Source organism: Calonectris borealis, chromosome 2 (assembly GCF_964195595.1).
Source record: "Calonectris borealis chromosome 2, bCalBor7.hap1.2, whole genome shotgun sequence".
Classification (NCBI taxonomy): domain Eukaryota; kingdom Metazoa; phylum Chordata; class Aves; order Procellariiformes; family Procellariidae; genus Calonectris; species Calonectris borealis.
In genome coordinates, this window is record NC_134313.1 from 47,447,263 (window position 1) to 47,475,037 (window position 27,775).

At 37.7% G+C, this 27,775-nt stretch overlaps 1 protein-coding gene across 1 annotated transcript in view; it reads left to right on the forward strand.

The window, feature by feature from the left end:
- PRKDC (protein kinase, DNA-activated, catalytic subunit) overlaps positions 1-27,775 on the forward strand; it is an 84,941-nt gene that overhangs the window by 208 nt on the left and 56,958 nt on the right. Inside the window, 31 exon segments of the mRNA XM_075141895.1 lie at positions 1-175; positions 814-890; positions 1,004-1,096; positions 1,946-2,020; positions 2,967-3,075; positions 4,349-4,461; positions 5,647-5,746; positions 6,283-6,338; positions 6,430-6,460; positions 7,486-7,643; positions 7,867-8,013; positions 10,149-10,313; positions 11,161-11,329; positions 12,412-12,461; positions 13,074-13,211; positions 13,496-13,645; positions 14,098-14,213; positions 14,930-15,089; positions 16,018-16,104; positions 16,474-16,593; positions 16,979-17,138; positions 17,579-17,685; positions 18,713-18,803; positions 20,174-20,337; positions 21,003-21,155; positions 22,806-22,913; positions 23,726-23,952; positions 24,374-24,468; positions 25,459-25,558; positions 26,538-26,671; positions 27,183-27,437. Of these exon segments, the coding sequence (XP_074997996.1) occupies positions 1-175; positions 814-890; positions 1,004-1,096; positions 1,946-2,020; positions 2,967-3,075; positions 4,349-4,461; positions 5,647-5,746; positions 6,283-6,338; positions 6,430-6,460; positions 7,486-7,643; positions 7,867-8,013; positions 10,149-10,313; positions 11,161-11,329; positions 12,412-12,461; positions 13,074-13,211; positions 13,496-13,645; positions 14,098-14,213; positions 14,930-15,089; positions 16,018-16,104; positions 16,474-16,593; positions 16,979-17,138; positions 17,579-17,685; positions 18,713-18,803; positions 20,174-20,337; positions 21,003-21,155; positions 22,806-22,913; positions 23,726-23,952; positions 24,374-24,468; positions 25,459-25,558; positions 26,538-26,671; positions 27,183-27,437 (3,883 nt within the window).

Sequence of the window (27,775 nt, forward strand, 5' to 3'; positions counted from 1 at the left end):
TCCGTGCGGCCTACGCTGCCGGCCTGGGGCAGCATGGCCGGCGTCCAGGAGTGCCTGCACCAGCTGCACCGCTGCCTGCAGCACAGCGATGCCGCCGGCGCCGCCCTGCACGGCTACAGCCTGCTCCGCGGCCTGGGGGAGACCTGCCTCACCAGCCTGGCGGGCGGCGCCCAGGGTGCGCCCTCGGGGCCGGCCCGGCCCGGCCGCGGGGGGGTGGCGACAGGGGCAGGGGCAGGGGCAGGGGCAGGGGCAGGGGCAGGGGCTGGGGGCCCTCAGGGGCTCTGAGCGAGGCCTCGGGCGGCCGTTGCCTCGCTGGTGTCTTTAAAACAGCAACTGCTCAGCTTGGGGAGGGCTGGCCAGTGTTTGGGGGACACACGCCAGCTCGCCGGTCCTGCGGGGCGGCTCTGCCCTCCCGCCCCCAGTTCTTCGCTCAACACCACACCGGAGGGCCGCTGGCGTGGCATAAACGGTTGATTTCGGGGGAGGGACGGTCTCTTGCCCCAAATAACCATTTCCCTTGGTAAAAATACTTCGGTGCGTGCCCCTCTCTGCCGACCCGCCCTCAGGTTGGCTTCCCTCGGCGCTGAGCTGGGGCAGGGGCAGGCCGCAGCCCGAGGTGAGAGGCGCAGGGCCCGGGCCCGAGCCCGCGGGGAGGTGAGAAGCGCCCACATTGAGTTGTGATTCTGGTGACAAGCACGGGTCCTGGCCAAGGCGCTGAGGCGTCCTGCGCAAGGAGCCGGGCTGGGCGGCAGCCCGCCCTGCCTGCTCTGGAACGGAGGCCGAGCGCCTGAGGGTTGGTTTGCTTCCCCGCAGCGCTGCACCTGTCCCTGGTGTTCTCCCAAGAGCATGGCTTACTCGTCTTTATCCGCAGATCCCTCGGCATCGAGGAGGTAAGCTGGTAAACTTTAACTGTTAAAGAAATGTTGAAGTAGTGCTACATGAAGAGCATGTTGCATTATACACGTTAAAACTAAGTTGTTGGGTTTTTTTTTTAACTTTTCAGTTTCGGGATTGCAGGGAAGAAGCATTGAAGTTTCTTTGTGTCTTTATGGAAAAAGTTGGCGACAAAGTTCATCCTTATGCCTGTAACATTAAGGTGGGTAAAGGAAAACTATTTTCTAATGCCAAATGGTTGAAGGAATTCTGGTGGGCCTCATACCATAACAGATTCATAACTATCCTTCACCCCTCCCAGTCTGCCTTACCCATCTCTAGTGTTCTTGTTAGAGCTGAAATAATTTGATTGACATAAAGTGTAATTAATGTAACAGAGAAGTGTGGAATTGTTTCTTCAACTATAGACTTAATTTTATTAACTTCTTTTTATAGAACATAATAGGTATTGATTTTGAAAATAAGTTATTGATATTGAAAATAATGGTTATAACTTTTAATTTATACAGACTAAATTTATAGTTCCAGTGTAATATTTAAATGTTTCCATAGGTGATGTTTAATTTTAAAAACTGATTTTTAAAAATTTTTCCCGTAAAGTTGTTACTTTTGCAATATATACAGAAATTGGTGGAAACTACAGTAACTCTAAAAATTAGTTTCCTTGAGTCTAGATTGCTGAATAATACTGCTTTGCATAGAAATGCTTGACTGCACCACTGTACTTTCTGATCTGAAATTAGTAGCTACGTATTGTAAGGAACGGTAGTACAGAGGCAGAAAATTTGCTATGTGTGCCTTTTATTCCAGAAACTGCACTTTCTTTGCTTGAGCTGGGATTTGTTATTATGTCAGATAGTGCTGCAGTGTTGTCAGTGAAGCCAATTTCAGGACTGAATATTTTTATTGTTTTAGTCTTTTTAAAGTCTTTTTAAAAAACCTTAAACTTATTAGGAACAGATACTTTAGAGAGGTAGATGAATACATTGTTATCATTGAATTCCCTTCTCTACTTACAAGTATTATAATCTCTATTTGCTTTCCTATCTAGCAAACTTGCATTAGTGTTTATACAAAAGAGAGAGCAGCAAAATGTAAAATCCCAGCTCTGGAACTTTTAATGAAGGTAAAATGCGTTTTATTAATCTCTCTTGTTTCTAGAAAAAGTAGAAAATCTGTTGTATTACTATAATTGTGCTATACCATGTAGAAAATCTGCAGTCTGCAGTAGCAAGAGAATAGCGATAGTGTAATATTTAGATGTTAGTAAGAGATATGTCTTAACAACAGATTGTCTTCAATATTCCTCCAGTAGGTTGCTTAGATGTGAGCATGTCATTCCTTCATCTGCTAGAGCAAGACACGATTGTTTTGGGGGCAGTTGCAGATCTTCTCTCTCCCAGTTTATTATGGTTAAGGAGAAATTTTGCAGTTCAGTTGTATTCTTACTTCAAAATGTTATGTATTAATATACAATATTATGATATAATATGTTAGACACAGTATGTAAAAGGTGTGGAGGAGGAGAAGCGCTTTTTTCCAAAAGTTTTATTACTGTGTGAGACAGTAATTTCATAATGTGCTTCCTTAGAATGCGTTAGACCCTTGTTTTGCAAATGCTTTTGCACCTACTTAATTTTCTTTATGAGAAACAAAACTCCCTTCTGAGTTATTCTGAGTCAGTTCTTCTGTGAATTGGATTGGCTTTATAGCAGCAGGGAGAGAAACACAATATGATAAAGGCTACTGCAGACTTGCTAAGCCTGTGCTCTTGTGAGGTTTTTTTATATATATGATTATACCGTGTATAATTTTCATGTAGATGATCTATATGTAATATGTATAATGTAAGTTAAAAATTACAGATTTTATATTTATACATATGTAGGAAGGTAGTTTGTTGTTCATGCCAATACTCTTTCCTGGACCAGTCACCTTAAATCTCTTTCATTGAATAGCGTACTTAAGCTGAAGTTACACGTACAAACTGTGTTTTTATTTAAACCAAGTAGGATTGTGGTAGTGATATTAATGATTTTCCTAAATTTTCTTTTTTTTTTAATCTGTCTTAGTTGCTCCAAAGTTTACGACGTTCCTGTCTCATGGAAGAAATGAAAGTTGGGGAGATATTTAATAAATTTTATGGGGAACTTGCCACAAAAAGTAAAGTTCCTGATACAGGTAGGCTTTAGTTTTTCTGTCTGTGTCCTTTGTTTTATTTACACTCAGTTTTTGTTGGATTATACCCCATGGAAATGTATAATTGTTATTCCCATGGCAAGTGTGTTTAAAAATGGTAGCTGTCATGTTTTAGAGCTAGTAAAATTTGTTCAGGTCTTCTGATCATGATCATGCAGTTAGCTGTTTCTTAGCAGACTTGTATATATGTATGAGCTAACATGCGGGAGAAATCATATAATTGAATTTAGTGGTGGCAGTGCATACTGAATTTAAGCACAGGTCTAGTTTAGGATTCCCGACGTAAAAGAGTATTTGTATGTCTAATCTGTTATTATTAGTCCCTGAATGCCTAAATCTTGAAAGTAATTCCAGCTTTCTTGTCGTTAACCAACTTAACTTTGCTAGGCTCTTAGATTTTTTTTTTTCCCCCCGAGTACTAACCTGGTGTAGCTGAACCTTTGAAGTTACTCTTATACCTGTTTTATCACTATACACACACACCCCCCTATAACTTTGAGTCTTAAGAGTAGTCCTGGTCCCTCCAGTGGGTGCTCTTATCAAAAGCGAAGGCTGCCTGTCCCTGTCAAAGTTCACGTAAACCCCAGCTCAGATGATAAAGCTCTTTGTAACCTTATTCCAGCCCCGGCCAGTTTTGTCCACAGAGCTGCAGTCTTATTGTGATAGTTCCTGCCTTGGTTGCCCCTAATGTGGGCTCATCAGTTCCTGCCGTGCCTAATTATGTTATTTATAATGTTAAGCATACTAATAAAAGCTCTAGTCCGATTGTCTTGGCTAGTTACAGCTGAAATCTTCGCTTGGCAGGTGTAGCCCTCACAAAACTTCCTGTGCTTGCGTAGAACCCTATAGTCTGAACTCAAGCCTGGAAACTTCTGCTAGCTGTTGGCCTTAACCCTGATGGTACTTGAAAGACCCAGCATAACCTCAAGGCCAGCAGCAAACTTGGATTAGTGGTAAATGCTTCCTCAGTGCATATGGCCTTTATTAATCAGTTTTCTAAGCCACATTTAGAAAGAGTAAATGTGTTTAACTTACTAATGTGAGAGGAGGATGCATCTCACATCGTAGTATGTAGATATATATATGCATGTATGTACATCATCAAGAGCCGTCTTTCCCACATGCTAATCACCAATTAAAATTAAACCATCAGGGATGGTTTTCTCATGGTTGCAAGTTACATAGGAATTGCTATGGAAATGTCAAAGTAATGATTTCAGTAATTAATATTTAATAATACTAAATTACTTTCTAGTACTGGAGAAGATTTACGAGCTTTTGGGAGTTTTGGGAGAGGTCCAGCCTAGTGACATGATTAACAACTCTGAAAAACTATTCCAAGCTTATCTGGGAGAGCTTAAAACACAGGTATGATTGGAATTTCTTTTCAGACTCTTGCATTGCTTTGTTTTTTTTCCTTTGACGTGTGTAGCGCTGTATGTTGGATACTATTGTAACTAGTACAATTTGTGGGGATCTAACTGGACAATCATAAATGCTTCCTTAAGGACTGTTAAAGTTTGTGTTCTCTGGTTCTGAGAAGCTTTCAAAGTAAAAATTCAAGGCCATCAGTGACAGCGAATTAATCAATTTACTGTGAGACAAGATGGCACGTGATGATCATTTCAGTAGCACCCAAAGAAAGTTATATTGCCATGCACTGATAGTTTCTGATTTGGTCTCTACTAGCTGCAAAATCCTTGCACTTCAGGTCAATATCAACAATTCTGCTGAACTTTACTTTCCTATATTCTGCACTTTTAAGACATTATTAGTGTGTGCTATCTGAGTTTTGCTATGGTTGTGTCGTGGTTTAACCTGGCAGGCAGCCAAACCCCACGCACCCATTCGCTCACTCCCCTCACCCCCAGTGGGACGGGGAGAGAATCTGAGGGGTAAGAGGGAAAAAAACTCGTGGCTTGAGATAAAGACAGTTTAATAGAACAGAAAAGGAATAATGATAATGATAGAATATACAAAATGAGTGATGCACAGTGCAGTTGCTCACCACCCGCAATGACCGATAACCAAGTAGCGATTGCTACTTCCTGGATCACGCCTACCATTCATATACTGAGCATGACGTCACATGATATGGAATACCCCGTTGGCCAGCTGGGCTGGCTGTCCTGGCTGTGCTCCCTCCCAGTCTAGCTTGGTAGCAGAGGATGGTTGTCCTTGACAAGGTACTTAACACACTGATGTTTTCAGTTGTTGCTATCAATGTTCTTCTCATACTAAATCCAAAACACAGCACTAGGAAAAAATTTAACTCTATCCCAGCCGAAACCAGGACAGGTTGGTCTTGGTGGAACATATTTCATTCTTTTCAAAGGATTTCTTATGTTTCTGTAGTTAAACTCCCTCCCATATGATATGAAACTTCTGAGTAGGAGATGTTTCTGTGGACTTGTGTTCATAGAGGTGGGTGCTGAAATAACTGTATTAAGTTGGAGTATGTTATTTTATCTACACTTCTAGGAACTGGGAAGCCTTGGTGTAAATTTATCTTAGCTTGAGAATAATATTTTTTTCAATTCCCACTTTTTTTAGATGACATCAGCTACAAGGGGACCCAAGCTACCTGTTGTAGCAGGTTGTCTGAGGGGACTGGTTGCACTCATGTACAACTTTACCAAATCTGTGGACGAAGGTATGTTCTTTTTCTATGTGAAAGACAGTTATACAATTTGATATATTTTAATCATTATACAGCCAGCAAGCAGCACCATTTCTTGCTGTTAACTCAGAATGAAAATTTCCCCACTGGTAGATGGTTTATGCAAAAGCAAGGCCGATCCAGCTACATGGTCCTTGTAGACTGTCTTTGTGTGGAGTGGCTTCATCAGTGTGTTTCTGTATGTAAATGTTTGAAGTGCTATTTTATAACCAGAGGTTGGGCAGCTGTGAAAGCCACATTGAAGCTGGAATGCAGTTTACACAGAGATATGTTTCCCTTAGAAGAGACATGTCTGTTAAAACATGGGTATTCAGAAAAATCAATGAATATAGATGTACAATCTTTTTCAAATTTAAGAGTATTGCAGGAAAAAGCGTCTCTGCCTTTCAAAATGAGATACGTAAGGCTTTCCAATATTGCTTCTTCATACCAAGTTTTGGTAAAAAATATCTTTGTCTTTACTTCTTGTGTGTCAATAGTGAAATACTCATTATTGGATTGTTTCACAGATCCTCAGACTGCAAAGGAGATTTTTGATTTTGCAATGAAGGCAATCAACCCACAGGTAAATTTGCCACATGTTAATTGTTCTGCATAAATGAATTAGCCCTGATGAAGAATAAATCACATATGATAAACCTTTTCTGATATTACAGGTTGATCAGAAGCGATACGCAGTACATGTAGGTAAGATTGTACATTATTTCAATTCGTGCTGAGGTGGATACCGTACAATGGTGTATTCTGTCTGGAGTTTATTCTCTACTGGCTGTCTTCTAAGCTGATTGGGGAGCAAAGCTGGTGTACTTTAAGTTGGAATCTAAAGAGTTAAACGTGTACTTGGTTAAACTAGGCAAGGTCTAATCAGCTTATGAACAGCAGCCCTACACTTGTTGCTATTTCCCCCTCTGGAGTAGTACAAAACCCTGGTATGAGAAGGAGTGGGAGTAGTAGGAGTAGAAATAAGAGGAATGTAGCAAACTGGGAGAAAAGAGAAGACGGTGGATTGGGTTAAAGGAAAAAAATAGAAAGAGAGGGGGAATTTCACTGGAAGAAGGAGAAGGAAATTTGGAACAAATGAAGTTCATGACGAGAATGAGAAATTGGCCTGTGAAATGTGAGTGGTTTATGCAGAAATTGAAAAAATGCAAGGTTTGAGTACTAGGCCCGTGGCAACTGTGAAGGGTAAAACCCTCTTTAAAGACAGTCTGCGAAAAAAAAAAAAAGAATTCATTAGGGATCTTGAAATTTCATTTATGCTTATATCTGGGATTGTAAAATTACCTATATTCTGAACTCTCTATTTGTCTGCATCACAGTTTGGTGGAGGAGGGGACTTGGGCATATGTTCTAACCACAGAAACCAAATCCTTGTGAATTGTGCAATTGAATTTTATTATTTGTAACCAGTAGAGTCCCTTTCTTTTTAACTGTTAATATAAATTACTTCAGAACACAGCTATGCTTTCTGTAATGGTGTACATTACAAAAGAGGATTTTGGAGGACTGGTTTTATGCTTAAGTTCTTAATGTTTGGATACTGATACTGTAATGGCTAGAAGAATACATTTGATACCCTACAGTCATGGTAGGTATACCTACCTAAAGTCCTAATGTGGACTTTTATAATCTGGTCTGGTTTTGGGAAGTGGAATATAAGTCTTAATATAAGTGGAATATAAGTTTTAATGAGAATTGTTTTTAAATTGCAGCTGGTTTACAGTTGTTCAGCTGGCATGCTGCTCAGTTTGGTACCTTACTCCTAGACAACTATGTCTTCCTCTTTGAAGCAATGTGTAAATGGTGTGGCCATGCAAATCAGGAGCTGAAGAAGGCCAGTCATTCTGCTCTAGATTCATTCCTCAAGCAGGTATTGTAACTTCCCTGGGATCTCTGAGACTAAAGCAAAGTCAAATTTCTTGAAATAGTGGGGATATTTGGTGCTTGGAAGTTCAGCGAATTTGTTTAATAAATAGTTATTTTGTTTGAAGTGCTTCATATTACAAGCTAACTATCTTCTAAGTTTTAGTGTAATTTTTTGTGGCTTTTCTCATGTTTCTGGAAATCCTGAAATTTTTGTATCTGCTTTACAGATTTCTTTAATGGTAGCTAAGGATGCAGAGCTACACAAGAGCACATTGCGTTTCTTCATGGAGCAGTTCTATGGAATCATCAGAAGAATGGATTCGAGCCACAAAGAGCTGTCCATTGCCATTCGCGGATATGGACTTTTTGCAGCAGTATGTGCAGGAAACTTATTCTGATAAAGGAGCGTATTGGATGGATTTAAAGCTAGCATTCATGTACCATTCATCTTACAATTTTACACAGTTTGTTATATAGGGAATGCTACTGTTTCTGGATTAAGTGTTGAACTTAATTAGCTACACTGTAAAGTACTCTGTGGTTGAAAATTACTAAAACACATGCTGAATTTAGTGGGAGCACTTGCAGCGTTGAGGGTTGTGGTTACTTCTGCTTGTGCAGTAGTTCTGAAGTGGAAAAAACAGGGGCTTCATATACAGCTGTCACAAAACTTAAGGGTGTGCTTAATCACTTAGGTACAGACAATTCCTCGTTAGCTCTGTCTGCATTTCAGATGGTAGAATCCAGGCCAGCTCTGCTCTGGAAGCGGTTCAGATATGCTTCCTACAGAGCAGGAATCTCAAGTCAGAACACTCAAAACGTGCTGCTGACTGCAAGACACTAGGAGGTAATCTGTGAAACAACTGCAAATTAAAAAAATGACACCGTGCTTATATATTTATGTGGAGGGCAGATATATTTGTCAGGAAGCACCATTAAGAACCAACTTGCAATTTTTGTCAGCAGTCAATTAAAATAGGAATATAAAAGTAAAGTTAAGGTTCTATGAAGAAAGGATGGTGTTTATGTATCTGCAACTTATGTGCTTGATGGTGGTACCCCAACTTTTATATAACAAAATTCTAGACATTCCTTTTTTTAATCTCTCTCTCAAACCAAAGATTAGGTTAAATAATCTTAAAGATTATTTAGAGAAGGTTAGGAAATGTGATAGAATAGCTAGTTACTAGCTGAATCCTTTATTTTGCGACCTTTTGAGCAGAGTGCATTTGTTTTGTAGAATTTCAATGTGCTTTGTTGAAACCTACTCTTCCTCTTCTATGAGATAAGCTAGAAAGGAGTTGAGTTAAAGGTATTGTTTTCAGAAAAAAAAGAAGTATTTCAAATTATTGAATTGAAAGAACCTTGTTAAAAACACCTGTTACAACAGGTTGATTAAAATTGCATAATGTAAATACAGATGTAGGATAATACTGCAAATTTTAACAGGAAAAAGGAATCTTAATGCTCCAATACCTATAAATCTTTAATATGTTAAGATACACTAATAGTTGTTAGCCTGTTCAGACTACATCTTGGCCAAGCATCAGATGCTAGGTTGTGAGGAAGTAGAGTCTTGCTGCTACTGAAAGTAGTGGCCTTAGCCTGAACACAAGTTCAGTGGTCGATTCAGTTTCAAGGCAGAATATTTCTTTTACCGTCTAATTGCTAAAATAATTTTAAAATAATACTTGCAGTTCTACAAATGATAAATAGATAGTCTTAATTTTGCCAGCATATTTTTAGACAGACTAGATTCAACCTTTAGCCTAACTCTCGTATTCTGTCATTACCTAAATCAGTCCATTCTTTTTCCATGGTCAGTTCCCTACTACAGTTCTTGCCTGTGACCTGGTTCCCAGTTCCTTTTCCACAATGACTGCTTTTTGACCTAGCTCACGCTAAATACTGTGATTTACAAGTCATTCTATAGAAATCTGTAAGCATTATTACATACCCTCTAGTACTGTTTGGGATGCTTTCCGCTTGTTCATGAATTTAGGAGTACTCTTTATTCTCTGTACAGATGCCAGCACAATACAAGTTCAGAATTTGGGCTGCTGGGTTAAATGTTAAATAGTACTAGCCTGTCAATGATAATTGGTTAAGCCACATTAAGGTAAGCCACTTACTACTTCAATGCAGATAGGTCGAAATATAAGTGAATATTAGCATCCATAATGCCATATTTAAGATATTTACAGCCAAACTCCATGCTTTTCAGGTTGCATTTGAAATCATGTCACTGAAAGTTCAAGTACTCTTATAGTAAATTACACTGCATCAGTGAACTATTATTTCAGTTCATTGCAGGTACCGTGTTTCTCATACGTGTAGCAAGTAGAATACTTAAAGTTAGTTTATTCAGATGTATTGAGTTCCTGGAAAAAATTAAAAGATTATTCTTATTATGGTTCAGTGAAGACTTGGCTGGGTTTTAGTGCTACAGGATACGTTTGCTTGACTAGTACAAAGGTGCTAAATCAGCATTTTATTTTCTCTCTGTAAGCCCTGTAAAGCTATACATTCTAAGGATGTTGATGACATGTATGTTGAGCTCCTTCAGCGTTGTAAGCAAATGTACCTCACAGAAGCAGAAACAATAGATGAACATCTGTACCAGCTACCAAGTTTCCTCCAGTCCATTGCAAGTGTGATATTCCATATAGATACAGTAAGTGGAGTATTTAAAGTACTTTTAATTTTTTTATGCAGCTACGAATGTATAAGGAGGTAGTAGCTGTGAACTTAGCTATGATAGAAGGTGTTTCTGTACCTGAAATACGATGACATTTAGCTCCTAGGGGATGGGAAGAATATCGGGAGAATACTTTATTGGATTTTATTTGAATAAAGAAAATGTACAGAATGTGTTAAATAAAATGCTACAGTGCATTGTAATGAAAACCATGATAGCCAGATGTGAACAGGTTTTTATTTATTGTAGGCGAAGCTATTCATTTGAGCCTAGCCTTACCCTTCTCTTTATGCGTTTATACCACTCTATTGCTGCTTTTTCTTTTGATACTGATACTTAGCATGTTCTCTGAGGCTGATACTTTGATTTTCGTCTGATGCTATGCTGTCTGTGTTCTAATGAGGGCTTTCTGGATCCTAGCTGGAGCTGAGAAGTAAGGTTGGGACAGAGAAGAGACTTTCACTTACATCTGTATTCAGATTGTTAAGGATGAACAGATTATACTGCTCTGTTATTATTGTTTAATTCAATTAGTACTTTTCTAATAAGCTTAAGACTGATTCCACCTAATCTATTCAGGAGCTACTTTCCATAATGTGTTCCAGGAAACTTTCTTATTCTGTTTGTTTTGTTTGTTTTTTGTTTTTTTTTATGTCTAAGATGAATTCACTTGCTAAGTCTTTTATTGTTCTCAGAGCAGGTCATGATGTAAACCCTGGTAAAAAAATATGTTGCCGAAATAATTTAGCATAATCCTACACATTGATACACAGTTATAGTCATTGTCTCTGCATGATGGGTGTTTTGTTTTTATTTCTTCTAGATTCCTGAAGTATACACTCCAGTTCTTGAACATCTAGTTGTGCTGCAGATCAATAGCTTTCCACAATACAGTGAAAAAATGCAGTTAGTCTGTTGCAGATCTATAATAAAGCTATTTCTAGCCCTCTCAGGAAAAGGTCCAGTTCTTTGGAGTTTTATTAGCACTGTAGGTGAGTCTGTGATATTAACTTTGTTGTGTTGGGGGGGGGGAGGGGTGTGGTTTTTTGGTTTGGATTTTTTTTTCCCTAAATTGATTAACTGGTTCTAAGAGAGATCTGTGGAATAGCCATTTGGGGTCAAAAGTGAGGCTTTTCCCATCCTCTAATAATGGAGGTTTAGGATTCTCTTTGTGTTATTTTTCAATGTCTATTGTTAAATCACTAAAGGAATACATTTAGCAACTGTTTTGGATGACAGAGTGGCTATCATCAAGGGCAGGAGAATATATTTTTGTGATAATCTGTTTAAACATAAGACTTACGTTCCTGCCTGGAAGGATTGTGGGGAGAAAGGAATTTCACAGAGAACTGTACAAAAATCTGTCCAATACCCTTTCAGTTACCCCTACAAAGTATCACAGAAAGTAGAGTGAGTCTCATCTCTATTAGAAATGCAATCTTTTTATGCTGTGGAACTTGTACATAGTAAAAATGAAAATTCCAAATATGCGGTTAGTCAGATACAGTCCTGCGAGTGTAATAATGAATGTGTCAGCATTGGTAGCTGACAATTCTAGTAGCCTTCAGCAGGCTGACATTTCATTATAATTATTTTCAGAATTTATTTTCAATTTCTTTCAGTTATTTACAGTGGCTTTTCTCTATTGCAGTGGCATTTTCATTGTTTTCCATGTTCTTGATTTGCGATGTGGTGCACCCAAGCACCATGCCAGAATGGAGATCCTAAGTCCATGTCTGTGAGAGTCATTGGGAGTTGTTGCCTTTTTCAGTATGGGCATTATAGGTAATGCCTTGGTCATCACTGCATCCAGACTCAGGAAAAAGTCAAAGCAGTATTGAGAAAAAGTAGTAAGACGCAAGTTCAAAATTGGTTCCCTGTGAAACATCCTAGAGTTATGATTCTGGTTTTAGCTATATTTGTCCTTATAGAAAAATCTGTGTTCTTTTGTCTCTCCCTTATCCTGACAGAATGTAGAAAATAGAAGACTGATATAATTCATTGCTAACGTAATGAGTGATATGGATTCTGTACCTTTTTAAGTCTGTTCAGGCAATATTTTTTTTTGTTTCAGTGCATCAGGGATTAATCAGAATCTTCTCCAAGCCAATCACATTTTCAAAGGTAAAATAACTGTTTAAACATATTTATTTCATCTAGCTTCCTAGAGTATACATTCTAATTCTTGAAGATCTAGCCCAGTGAAGGTGGGAAGGCCCAAAGAAGCAAAAATAGTACCATCCATTTTGAGTTGTGGCTCAGTTGTTATTAGTCTCGGATCCCTACATCTGCTCAGCATAATGAGGATGTGCCTCTTGTACTGAATGAAAAAAAAAAACAAAACAGGAAATAGACTTTTGTTCTCTGCAGTTCTTGTTTGCTCAGGTTGTCTGTAACAAAGTAGGCTGTACTTAAGGTCATCTAGCTTTCTTCAGGTTGACAAATTTTGGACACTTTTAACGTTTTACTGAATGTTTGTAATAAGGGAGGATTTTAAAGCTTTTTAATCCTGTGCAGCAGGATGACTGTAGAGTTTGTCAAAACAACTGACCACTGGAAGAAGAACTTTAGAGATTTTTGAAAGGAACTGATTGGCTTGTGCTCTTTTCAGGTTGGTTAAATGAGAAAGCTAAATATTTCATGTTTCTACCTGCCGAAGTAATTTTACATTGTGTTTTGGGTTGAGTCCAGTAGTTACATTTCAGTGTTTCTGAAAAATATTGTGTATCCTTTCAGGATTTTTTTGGAAAAGAAAATTCTGGATCGGAAGACTCACGTGAAGCTGGAGAGATTGGGACAGGGAGATGGAAAGTACCAACGTATAAGGACTATCTGTGTCTCTTTAGAAGCCTACTGAACTGTGACACAATGAAGGTAAAAGCATAGTTAACATGGAAATACCAAAGGAAAAGTAATCCTGAGTCTTATCACTGCTTTTCTAATCCTAGACTTTTTCCAAATGTCATGCTGCAGAAGAACCGTTTCCTGGATTTAGTTGGGTTTTGTGGCTGATAAATGAATTAAACAGGTGAATTTAGGCTTCCATAGCTGAGGAACGTCTAAAGCTGAATTCTCTGAATCGTTCAAATCTTGGTTTTTAAATTCGAGAAATAATTCTCATTGGTGTTTTGAAACATGAACTTTTTCCTTCTACAAAGGAATGTGTTTCTGAAGATGAAAACTTTCTTACTGCAAATTCACCACTGCAGTCCCTGAATCGCTTGCTATATGATGAACTTATAAAATCAATTTTGAAGATTATTGAGAAATTGGACCTGACTGTTCAGAAACTGGATGTTAATGAACAGGTGAGATCTGATGACTTGTCCATTAATTTCTGCTGTTGTAGGGGAACCAAAATCACATTCTCTGTTTTGTTTTCATTATGCTTTATATACCTCCTCATAGTGTCCTTGAAGTAACGTTCATACTAGTTAAAATGTTTTGCTTTGTATTTCTGGATATGGCATTGCAGTGTTAGGAGATGGGAACATCAGAATCAGAAGAAGTTCACAGAATCTGTGATGCCTACTCTGGCATCTAGTGGTTTTAATTCTTCTACTCGCTTTTTCCTTATGAGCAAGCAACCCATATTATTTCTTTGAATTATTGATGTGTCAATTATTAGTCATTTGTCTGTGTCAGACTAGCTAGTAGCAGCTAGAAAAAGAGTGGGAGACTCTGTTTATCTGGAAAAAAGGTGTAAGTGCTTTCTGTGTTGTCACAGATCCAGTGTTCTTACTTCAATATTTATTTTCAGGATGAAAATGAAACTGACAGTGCTTTGGTTGGGCCTACTTCTGACCCTGCTTCAAACCTTCAGCCAACGAAGCCAACAGACTTTGTTGCCTTTATAAATCTAGTGGAATTCTGCAGGTATTAATATGTTTTTATGTCGTTTGGAAGTTACAAAGTGGTTGGAAGAAATTTAAAGTGAGATTTATTTAAGGTGCCTGTTTCTGACTTATGACGATATACCATATTTCAAAATGCACAAGCTGATTAGCAGGGAGACAGTAAGTGTGTTTCAGACATCTGGGTCATAGGTAAAAACATCCTAGCTCATCAGCTTGTTTTTTTTAAAGAGTAGAGGAGACAAGTAATTAGCTTTTATTATTTGGGTGTAATTGTCTTTCAGTATATGTTGTAACTTTTAGTATTCTACTGACCATATATACCAAATACTTCAGAGACCAGAAATACTGTCTTCATGAAGTAGTATGGGGCATTAAGTGAAAGGTACAGCATTGTGAAGGTCCAGCTGATTTCCCCTAGCAGTACTGCAGTCTCAGTAATGAAATGTGCTATGTGTGTATGTGTTTGTATAAATTTAATAACGAGATGTAATGAGGAAGAAATGACTTTGCACTGTAAAGCAAAATGGAGATCTTCCTATGCTTGCCTCAGAAGGCAGCATGTAATTATTCCCTCATTGTCTTTGGAGCTGCTCTGTTATAGCAATACTTCTCTTTCTTGTACTGACTTAAAAGTTTGAAGGAAAAAAAAAAAAAAGAATGAAACAAAAAAAACCCACCCAAATATTTTATTCCCTTCCCCCCCGCCCCCGTATGTTTTCTGTGCATCTGTTTTAGAGAGATACTTCCAGAGAAGCATGTTGAATACTTTAACCCTTGGGTATATTCCTTTGGTTATGAGCTTATTATACATTCAACGAGACTACCTCTTATTAGTGGATTCTACAAGCTGCTTTCTGTTACAATGAAAATTGCCAAGAAAATAAAATACTTTGAGGTGAGATCTCTTTTCCCAACAGAGGGGTAACATGTTGTATTAATGATGGTGCAGTTCTTATATATAGTCTTTTATGTGCTATGGAAAATAGTTCATTGAAACTGTTGTGCAGTTGTTTCAAATATTTATAGCATCCTATGCCTCCGTAGGTACCATATAGAAAGTAAAAATTTAGACTAGAAGCCCAGTTTCTGAAGAGACACCACCCATGTGTAATGCTTTTTCCAAAATCCTGAGCTGGGTGAACAGAGGGATGGGAAATACCCTTGCAGTGCAAACGGTACAGAAGATATCTTGGATATCAGAAACAATTTAGCTACAACAGCAGAGACATGTATGAGTTAATTACTCAACTTCTGGGGTATACTTGTATTCCACTCACTGATTTCCACAAGAAATGTGATACACCATTAGTGGTATGGAAGCTGTTGTAAAGTGATGGTGCGTCATCCCATTGTGTGTGTAGCCCACCACAAAGCCCAGAACTGTCCGTGCCACTGCTGGCGATGGCACCAAGTGAAGCAAGTTTGGGAACTCATTGGTGTAGTTGCTTGTACTGTAGATGATGATGTGAATTGCTGTTTTCTTATTCTACCTGCATTCTTGCCACCTGGGCATCCACTATTAGGGAATTTCTTTTTTTGTCTTTTATGGTTTGTTAGATGGGAAGGCAGGGAGAAAATTAAGCCACTGAAAAGTTACCTTGCTTATTTTGGTAATATTAAGTGTATTCCCAAAAGTTGACTCTCAGTGCACGGTACTAGTATTAGTTTCTAAGCATTGAGAGACAAATGTACATTTCAAGTTTTCCCTGACACCGATTTCATATGGGACAGTGATGTATTTATTTTGAGTTCAACTTGTGCGTCATATTTGTACTGTGTACTACATTTTTTAATACTGTTGACTTGTGGTTTCTGTTTGGTAGGGTGTCAGTCCAAATAGTCTCAGAAAATGTCCTGAAGACCCAGAAAAGAGGTCTTGCTTTGCACTGTTTGTAAAGTTTGGAAAAGAGGTAAGTTATTTTGCTGGCTAACTTTCTTAGTCTGAATATAAGCATAAATGACTCAATCAAAATTACATCTTCTGAGAAATCTTACATATATATAATAGAAGTATTACAGCTAATGTTTGAATTATGCAACAAAGGGGTTTTTCTGTCCATTTTTTACTTAATGTTGGAAGAGGTGTATTGGTCACTTACTGATGTACAATTGAGAAGTAAATGTATAATTGTGCATTAAATACTTCCTGGTAACCATCTGCAGGTGACTGAGGTTCCGGTATTGGTTTTGAGTTGTGTATTTTACCTGGGTATTGATATACCTAAATCAAGATCTTACAAGGTTTACGATTGTTCTTGACCTATTTATCTGAATTTTAGGTTACAGCAAAAATGAAACAGTATAAAGATGAGTTGTTGGCATCCTGTCTTAATTTTTTGCTCTCTTTACCACATGACATCATCATGCTTGATATCACGGCATATATTCCCGCACTGCAGGTGGGTCAAAGTGATGTACAGCTAATACTTTTTTTTTTTCTAAAACACGTACAAAAATTTTGGAGCAAAGTTAGTGTCCTGTTGAATAAGTAAGATAACCGTTAAGCTTTGCACTGTCTTCAGTGAGATAGAGTACTTGACTTTTCGGATAAAAAAGTGAATTGTCAGAATTTGCTTTTGCACTAAGCTGGCTCTGTTAGTGCCTGTGTTACAATATAATTATATCTCCTGCGCTGATGTTGAGTGAGATGTTAAGCAGACAAAAGTTATTAAGAAGGAGGATATACTGTATGCTAAATGCTTTCAAATATGGTGGGGTTTTTTACCTTTAAATAATAGTAGTCATTAAAAATGAAAGACTGATAGTTTTACATTTGACACATAGAATGCATTTAAGCTGGGCCTTAGCTGTACCCCAATGGCTGATCTGGGACTGGATGCTTTGGAAGACTGGTCAGCTCACATCCCCAGACATATAATGCAACCTTACTACAAGGATGTTCTACCTCTTCTTCATGGTTATTTGAAAAGCACTACTTCTACAGGTACATACAGGCAATGAATTTGTAGTCGTGAGGGAGAAGAAAATGATTTTTGCATAGTTACGCCTAGAGATATGAATGTGACATACTTTTTGTCTATATTGTGTGTTTCTTGTGGTTGGAACAATATAATTTCTCTTACACCCCGAAATTTACCTTTTTCTTAAACTAGGATTTATTTGCTTCTGCCAAACAATCATTAATTGTAGCCATTTTATATGCCACTTCTCTGTGATTTGTCCTTTATATCCTTAAATCAGCTTAGTTTTCACTAATAGAGACTTATTTTCCTTAATGAAGATTTAAAATGAAAGAATAATTGTCACATCCTAAAAACAAAAACAGGCAAAACCAGGCTGGGTTTTTTTAAAGAAACTATGAGTAGGTGCATGAAGTGCAACTACAATAAACTAATATTCATATGCTGTTTTTTTATTCATCAGTTGAATCCCAGAATAACTGGGAAGTAAGGAAACTTTCTCGAGCCGCCCAGAAGGGATTTAATAAAGTTGTGATACAGCGTTTAAGAAAAGCAAAGACTTTTTCATTGGTAAGAACACTGTTTCTTTTTAGAGTTAAATGTGAGATAATCGCTTCCCTCTGTTTCTCTTCCTTTCTTGCATGCATACTTTTTTCTGAGGGTTATTTATACCTTAGCTCAGTTCAACGAATCCCATTCTACAGCGTGGCTCAAAAAGCTGTTACATCAGCAGAGCTGGAAAGATGTCATATTGTAGGGTGAGAATGGGAATGAAGCAGGGAAGGGGAACTGAAGAAATCTTGTAAGTCAGCAGCACTGCTAGACTAATATATTGTGGAAACAAAAATTTAACTCCTACACCTAAAATCAGGTCCCAGCTTAGCAGTGGTGCAGTGTGCAAATACTATTTTGTGAATGTGTAACTTTTTTTTTTTTAGTTATCTTGTGGATAAGTTCATAGTCTTAGAAGTCAAACATACTGTCAGTGTGTTTTGACCAGTGAACTTCTCAAGTAGCTCGAAATAAATGTAGTTTTATTTTTATATCCCAGTGCGCAAACTAGCTTGGAATAAACCTTTTTTAGGTGTGAAACTGATAGTTATTAATATATATATCTCTCTCTTTCCAACCTAGCACTCTTTAGACAAAATGAGTGAATTTTATGTCCCATACAGGCTGGTTATGAAAATCGGTTGGCTGCTTGCATAAAGATACAGGATCTAAACTTTAAGTTCTGGGATTAAAGCAAACTAAAAGAGTAATTTTTACTTCCGATTTCTTTCCACTTTTTAGACTACTACATAATTCTGTAGGTATGTGTTATTTGTGATGATAAAATTTTAACCTGTACTTGAGAAATGGCACTTCAGAGCCCACAAAATGTGATGAAAATGCTTTCCAGTCTTCCCCTCTTTCACTTATTGAACCAAAACTCTTCTCTTGTTTGATGCGGTTCTCCTCCCACAGGTTCCTCATTTTACCTTCTTCATCCATATGTTAATAAAAGCCATAAAACCTTCATTTACTATGTAAACCAAGTTAATTATGTATAGAAGGAACTCTTCCTTCACTAATATAAATCTGTTGAATTATTTAGGATGACAGTCCCTCCTTGGAAGCAGTAAGGACTAGAGTGGCACGTCTTCTTGGGTCTTTGGGAGGGCAGATCAACCACAACTTAATTACAGGTGAGTGTCCTGTCATTGTAAATAAAAATATTTACATGCTTCTGCTGTCTCTCTTGAAAGTTGATTTTAGTGAGGTCTCAAAGTCACTTTATGAGAATGCATGAGCTTTTCAAGGAAAGCTATTTTTTGTTGCTCTTGCTTAAACAAAATTGCTTTTATTCAGTTCTGGATTTTAGGAGAGCAAAGTGTTGACTAACTTACTATGGAATGCAGAATGTGTAGAAAACTTCAGTTAAAAACAAAAAATTATATGCATCTGCATATATGGTTTTATTTATTCCCCACCTTTGCCCTCTAGCTGCAAAGCCATTTTAAAACTCTGCCCCGGTTTGTAACTCCTCAGTACTTGTTTCCACCTTTTTACTACAATTCTCACTCAATCCAATTTTGCAGAACTGCAGCCTGTGAATTGTGTAAGTCTCGGCAAGCTTACTTCTTCACTTGTGAGTTTAAGGTGCACCATGCCTTTAGTATGTCCAGGCAGTAGAGTTCCATTTGAGTGCCTCCTCAAAAAAAAAAAAAGTTTTCTGCTCTTCTCTGTTCAGTCTGTGAATAAGTTTTATAATTTAATTATTAAATATCGTAAATTCTAATTAAAATAGAAATGGAAAAGTATAGTGTAAGTACCTGACCATGAACTTTAAGGGATAAACTCAGCGCAAAATTTAGTCGTTCTAAAAACTAATTTGTTTGTATAGAAGTTTTATTCCTTTCTTTTAGTGCTTACATTTGTTTTTTCTGCCTTTACAATCAGTTTTCTTTCTGCCAACTACTTCTCTGTTGCTTATTCAGAAATACTGTGGGGAAGTAGCATTATTCCCTGGAAATTAAACACGAAGTGTGGTCAAATTAACAAATAGGGGAATATAGGGAGAGAAGGGAGTAAGTACGGCAATTTTCATTGGAGAACATAGCCATAAATGTAGTAGTTTTCTGTGCAGCTGCAGGAGTCTGTATGTTGGATCTTCCTGTCTGATTGTTGATAACAGTAGAAGACAAAAGTAGTATATTGGATGTCTTAAAGAAGTATTTTAAATCAAGTGTGATTCAATGTCTTCTGGGTTTATAATTGTCTCCAAACTTACCTGTATTGAAACTGGAGGCTGCTGCATCTGTCTCCTGAAATGTTGGCTGCAATTATTTTTAGCATATGGTGGCTAAACATCTGTTTGGATGTGCAAATAAAACCGGCCTTCTAACATACTTCTGGTACTTGTAACATCCAGTAATTTATAAAACATTAACATTTTAATGGCAATCTAACTGAAGTTGGAAGGTTACAGATTTTTTTGACTGAACTACAGAAATACTTGTTCTGTGTATATTATATAAAGGTTATTTTTTTGTTTTGATGTTTCCAAATGCATTAGCTACCTCTGCAGAAGAGATGATGAAGAAATGTGTATCCTGGGACACTGAGAAACGTCTGAGCTTTGCTGTACCATTTGCAGATATGAAGCCTGTCATCTACTTAGATTTATTCTTGCCTCGTGTGACTGAACTGGCTCTTTCTGCAAGTGACAGACAAACAAAAGTATTGATGGTTTTTCAGCATCTTTTTTTATGCTAGCTGATAAATACAGCCTAAAATAATGTCTTCCTTGTTAAGAAAGACCTGTTTTAATTAATTCATAGGTAGCACTGTGCTGCTTTGCTGCTCTTTCATGATGACATTACTTTGAGTGTTTAAAAACTGAAGAGCAGAAGTTGCTATAAGCTCTGTCAGACACCATAGTGCTTTGAGAGTTAGACTTGACATAAAACCAAAAATTTTAAACTAGTTGATCTTCAGTGTTGTTTGGCCTTCTCATGCATAGCCTATGAGCTTGTGGGCCCAGTCCAGCAGAGCACTTAAGCAAATATTTTGCTGCTTTGCTGGATTGGGATGTTGATATCCAAAGACAGTCCAGAACGGAGGTATCCTTGAACACACGATGATGGGTGACTTATGCAGTGATGAATTTTCTCCAGCTGAAAAGTGACTGCCCGCGATAGAGACTAAAACATTAGGAGAAAGGCCAGTTAAAATGTGCGTAAATTATTTCCATGGACATGATCTGTTCCTGGAACGGTGATTTAGCATAGATTGGAATGATTTCTCAAGTATAGCCTTTCTTTTGACTCATTCTCTCCTGCCCACAATTTTGTGTTCTCTATGAAAGTAATGGATGCATAATCAAAGGGATTTTTAAATTTCAGGTTGCAGCATGTGAACTGCTACATAGCATAGTCACGTATATGTTGGGGAAAGCATCTCAGATGCCAGAAGGATGTCAGGGTCCCCCACCCATGTATCAGTTACACAAGCGAATATTTCCAGTACTGCTTCGTCTTGCTTGTGACGTAGACCAGGTAAACAGATTCATTTATAAGCATTTTATCTTGTTTAAAATACCTCTAAATGTGGGAATTAATTTATAATTTTATTTAGAAGCCATCCTGTTAGAAGTATCCTAACACATTGCCTTTTTTTTTCCCCCCAAACGTAATGTATTTTGTAAGCTGAAATTCTATTTTAGGGATAGTTTTTCAGGATTTTGGGGCCAGAGAGGTGGGGTGGAAGCCTTTTCAAAGACTTCAATAATGGAGTGTAATTCAGCATAACTCAGAGAACTCAACAAATACATGAGGGTTTCAAGATTCAAGTTTCAAGGTTCGTTCAAAGAGTTTATTGCTGTATTTAATTTCCATATTTTTCTTTTTCTGCCATAAGTCAATTTGAGGTGATTCAGGAAATTGAATTCAGGTGATTGAGGAAATTGAGGTGGTTATTTCAATATTAGAATCATGGAATCATAGAATCGTTAAGGTTGGAAAAGACCTCTAAGATCATCGAGTCCAACCGTCAACCCAACACACCATGCCCGCTAAACTATGTCCCTAAGGGCCTCATCTACACGTCTTTTAAATACTTCCAGGGATGGTGACTCAACCACTTCCCTGGGCAGCCTGTTCCAAGGCCTGACCACTCTTTCAGTAAAGAAATTTCTCCTAATGTCCAATCTAAACCTCCCTTGGCGCAACTTGAGGCCATTTCCTCTCATCCTATCGCTGGTTACTTGGCAGAAGAGACCAACACCCACCTCGCTACAACCTCCTTTCAGGTAGTTGTAGAGCGCGATGAGGTCTCCCCTCAGCCTCCTCTATAATATTGGATGAGTGCAAAGCTACAATCCACAAGAAAAGCATTTGGGAGAGAATTTGTAGCTGCCTCATTGATAGCTAAGGATGATATTTAATTCAAACATCTGGACTTGATTTCCTTTACACAAAACAGAATAAACATAGGTTCAGCTCCACTGAAATTACAGGTCTTGTGCCTTTTCAGACTGCTGTTTGGATCCTGGCATCCAGATTCTATTTTTAGACCAGAGGGATTTGTGTTCTGTTAAAATACACAGGAAGCTATGTTACCAATTTAGGTGAAACTCTTTTTGCTGGCATATGGCTGAACATAAACCGTAGGTAAATAATGTCTGGATTGGTCCAAACCAATGCACATAGGCATACACAATGTATTATAAGTGTGTATGTATGTAAGCAAGTATATTTAATGGTTTTTTCCTTCATGTTATAGATGATAGTTTTTGATCAAGTTGACGTACAGGTAGAATTGTTGAAATCCAGCAAGTTAGAATAATGTATACGGTAAAGATTAAGAGAGATTTTAAATCAAAATACAGCTTAAAACCAAACTTCCCTGTTTCCCTGGTTGTATATTGGCATATCAGTCTGTGGCGTGCAGTGTTTTTTGTCTGTCTCAGAGGATCTTACTGAAAGTAAGCTTGGAGATTTTTTGAGACTAGTTGAATAGGAAGTAGCTAACCAGATACTTTTTTTTTTTTTTAATCCTTGGTATGGGAATGTAACATGAAGCTGATTATTCATTTTATAGACCCTTTTTCAAAGAAGTATTTTGTTTAATTCTTACATATTTTGAATAGCAAAATAGCATAGAAATATATTAATCCTAGAAATGTAGTTGGCTTTTACTCTTTTCAGGTAACAAGACAGTTGTATGAGCCTTTAGTCATGCAACTCATTCACTGGTTTACGAACAACAAAAAATTTGAGAGTCAAGATACAGTGGTGTTCCTGGAAGCTATCTTGGTAGGTCTTAAGTCTTCCTTTTCTTTTTTCTGTGCCATATGACTTTATTTTTAACTAGCATCACTTTACTACTGAAAGAATGAGGAGTACATAAACAGATGTAATGGCTCCTTATTTGTCTGAAAGAAGGAAACCAGTTTATCAATGTTGTGATCTTTTAATGTTTCTTAACCGAGATTTTGATGATGGATTTCTCTATTTCTTTGACATTCTCAAAATGCAGGTAGTGTCTTTAGAGTGCTTATAGGATTAATGAAATACTATTTTTATCATCAATGTATACAGGGAACTACTGAAATACAGAAATTTTTTTTCCCCCACTCTGAATGAAAGTTGCTTTTGATGTGTGCTTAATTTTCCTTGAAGCTTTTTTGCCTTCACCAGGCACAAAAACTTTAAATTTAAAACTGGCTTTTGCACTGACCTAAAGTGGCTGGAGGCAAGATAGGTCAGGAGGTTTTGCAGTACTTTTTGTAAATTAAAGTCAATGTTGCCACACCACTTCTAAAGCAGAGGAAACTGGCTTATCAGAAAATGAAGTAACTTAGACAAGGCTTCTAAACTGTTCAGTAGCTGAGATGGGAATAGAAGTCCAGATCTTTGAGGCCTAATCCAATGCCATGAGGGCTGGAAATGCTGCCCCTTCCCTTGGACAGTAGTAATTTTGAGGCGTTAAAACTTCTGGGAAAGTATGAGTACATTTTTTCAACTTACAAATAATACTGTGTAAATAAGATTCTCTAATAACTGCGCTGAGACAATGCCTTTTTTTTTTGTCATTCTTGTAATGAAATAATGTTGTGTAATTTCAGAGTGGCATAGTGGATCCGGTTGACAGCACTTTGAGAGATTTCTGTGGTCAGTGCGTACGAGAATTTTTGAAATGGTCTATTAAGCAGACAACACCGAGACAGCAGGAGAAAAGCCCAGCAAACACCAAGTCTCTCTTTAAACGGTTGTATAGTCTTGCTCTTCATCCTAGTGCTTTCAAGAGACTAGGTGCAGCACTTGCTTTTAACAGCATCTACAGAGAATTTAGGTGAGCAAACAGAGCTCGGAACAGTAGCTAACTTGAACTAAAGGTTCAAGGAGATAAAAAGAATTGAGCATAGAACTTAAATAGTTATCCACTGGCAGTCATTCTATTAATGAATACAATAGCTGTAAAATTCAGTTATTCAGATTATTAATTTTTAATTATAATTTTGTAGTTCAGGGTTGCTGCAAGTGGGGAGTGTAGAAGTTTAAATTTCTATTACAAGTTTATGGGAAGTTACTTATGCCTTTTAAAGGTGGTCAGCAAACCTTCACTGCTGTTCTTTTAGAGGGGTTTAGATGTATTTTTTCGTATAAACATCTTGTGCAGTTTATCTCTACAGTATTTTTTTTTTTATTAGAATTTCACACTTAGTGCTTCTTCTACTCATGTTTCTCATCATATTTATTCCTGATTTTTAAAGGGAAGAAAATTCTCTGGTGGAGCAGTTTGTATTTGAAGCATTGGTTGTATTTCTGGAAAGTCTGGCCTTAACCCATACAGATGAGAAATCATTAGGTGAGCTATAATTAATTAACTATGGAATGAAGAAAAAAGTCATCCTGTTGAATCTTGGATTAAAAAGAAAAACTAAACCAAACCATGAATCTATAACTGGAGGAAAAGTAAATGTGCTTACTTTTGCAACAAAGGAAGGATTATTTTTCATTACTGATAGAGAGGTCATTTGATATCTAGTTAGGAACTCTTTGAATCGACTTCTTGCAACATATAAAGGTGGAAGATTTTGTGCTCAAGAGAAAGAATCTTTTCACATTTACGATTATTTACAGTTTTATAGTAATATTAAAAATGCTAGTGGTGCTTTTGATTTGTAACTGGTTTTGCAGTTACACATTGTAAAAATGTAGCTTGATGAGAATCTTGAAGTTTACTCTTATATAACAAACAAAATGCTTGGAAAATTGGCATTTCTCTATATTCTGTGGAAGATTTCCACCACTTTGTAATACCTTTTCCTGTTTGCCTTATTATTCTTCCCTACAACAGTACGTAGCTGTGCAAAGAATCTGTGATTTCTGGCACAGTTGTAATGATTCTTCAGTAGACTTGCTTTTCTCTTTTTCTTTTTTTTTTCATGCTCTGACTTTCATCAGTTAATAGTAATTAGAACATAAAACCAAAAACTGATGTTACAAAGATCTATTTCTTTCACAGAAACAGTTCAGGTTATGATAGAAGTGGCCCCAGAAGAAATATTCATATGGGAAAATTTTACAGTTTCTCTAAGCATGAGCATGGAAAATAGAATACACAGTTTTATAGCAGAGGCCTCACGGTTGGCTCAGGCCATGTTGACCTGTCTGCTATTTTATGATCTTATTCTGTGGCCCTGAAAAATTTACCATAGAAGCACAGAGTAGAGGAGGTGGTAGCCATTATCCTGGGTGTAAGTCTCTTTCACCATTTCCATAGCGATAATATCTTGATTCATTTAACCAAGTTGCTAGCATTTATTTATACATGTCAATTCTCTCTTTCTAACAGGTACCACTCAACAATGTTGTGATACTATTAATCACCTGAAGCGCATAATCAAGCATAAAGCGCCTTCTCTGAACAAGGAAGGAAAACGGCGAATACCGCGGTCAGCAACTTGCCATTCTTTTGCTTTCTAAATATTACATTTTGGTTAATGATGTATGTAGTTCCGTTAACACTTAGGACTGAATGGGGAATTCGTCCTGTGACTCTTGCTGATAGAGATCTCCTGATATGTCTGTTGAACCACTGATGAGAAATGCTGGACATGATAAAAAAGGTCATTCTTTATTCCAGTGTGGTGAGCTCAGAACAGAGAGCTTGCTTTAGTTTGGCAAGGACAGAAGGGAAAGAAAAGCATGTTTCTCCCCCAGCAGTGTTTATAATAATGTTAGCACTGGTGTTACAAAGCATTTGGAGGAAAGTCCTCCAAAGTCTTTTTTTTTTTTTTTTTTTTTAATTGCTGTATTAGCAGAAGTAGGACAAGCAGCAGTAGGATGATCAGTAATTAAAGAGGGGTAGTGAAAAATGTGGAAGGAGCAAGAATGGATTCAGTATCAGGCTGGATAAAGCCCTGAGTTGCCTAGGCTGATCGCATAGCTGACCCTGCTTTGAGCAGGAGGTTGGACTAGAGACCTCCTGAGGTCCCTTTTTACCTGAATTATCCTGTGATCCTAAAAAAACAGGCAAGTGGAATCTGGGAGTTAGCTCACTGCTGTGGCATATGGTAAGTTAGGAGACTGGATAATTAGGGATGGGGAAAAACTATGCGGGCTTATTTAAGCTTTAATCTCTGTTTTTGTCTCTTTGAGTGTTACAAAGAGAAGGAAGGAGATCTGATTCTGCTTTTCAAAATTTTGCCACAAAGACTATGCTCTGGGGATCCAAAGTAGAGTGGGGAGAAAGGAAAGCAGTGCAAGACGTGCTTGTAGTAGAGCTCTTCCTTGTAATGTAGGTGGGTTTTGGTTAGATAGATAAAAGGACATTCGTAACGCTCATGGAACATTTTGATTTTTTTCAACTGGAAGACTATGGCTTCTTGGTAGATGTCATGAGGACTGTTAATCGCTAATATTTTTGTGCAGAGGATTTCCAGCTACTAAGTCAGTGCGTCTTCTGGACGTTGTCATGTGGCTCTTAGTGCAGTGTGGACGACCTCAGACAGAGTGCCGACATAAAGCCATGGAGCTCTTCTATGAATTTGTTCCTTTATTACCAGGTATTGTAAGTCACAATGTATTATCTTTGCTTTCTAAGTACTGTGCATGCCTTCCTCTATGTTTTCTGTGCAAAGTATTAGTTACAAGAAAAATTATTTTTTAAGTAAATGTCTGTTCACTCACTGCTGTTAAATAGAAATTAAGTAGTTGCTTGTATTGGAAATCAAATATGGTGAGAATCTCAGGTTTTGTGGGCAAAGAGGGTTTTATTTGTGAACTTCCTTCCGGCCAGGAAGGAGAACTTACAGGCCCAGAACTGCTGTTGCATCCAGCTATGAAGGCAGTATTTGCTGACTAGGAACTAATGGGAGTGTCTCACGAATTGACATCCTCCTTGTGGGTAATTTAAGTAGTATAACCAAGGCTAGACCAGAACCAATACCCTCTTCACTAGAAGGTCCAGTTTAAAACACAAAGCTTGGGCATCTCAGTCCATTTGCCTCTAATTCCTTGCTAGCTTGAAATGTGTTTTTCCTAGAGAGTTTATATTTGTGTGTTTATTTCTATCAGGAAACAAGTCTCCATCTTCTTGGCTGGCTAATATTCTAAAAACCCAAGATGTTTCTTTCCTCATTAACAAATTTGAAGGAGGTGGCAGTGATGCCAAAAGTTCATCTGGGATCCTTTCTCAGCCAACTCTCCGTGGTATGCAAGAGCCTTTCAGGTTACAGACTGTCATGCGGTGGATGGACATGTTCTTAGCAGCACTGGACTGCTACAATACATTCTTTGAGCTGCGAATGATCAAACCTCATGAAATACTGGGTGAGCGATTAACTGTTGCATTAGGTTCATTCATGTCTGTTACACAAAGCCCATCCAAGATGAGTTCCTAACTTGGACTTGAATGACAGTTGTTGTACAGGATGTTTTTTGATTAAGTAGTACTTTGTTAATAGTGTATCTTAAAATGTTTCCTTTTAGTCCTAGAAATACACCTTTACATTTCTGTCTCTCAGTCATCCACTCACCAGCAATTTCTCTTACTCTCTCTCATCTTAAAAAAATTATGCTGTACAGCTGATTTCCCCCTGCTGAGGAGAGCAATAGAGGTTTTTTTGGTTTGTTTGTTTTTTTTTTTTTAAAAATCCTTCCAAAGCTGT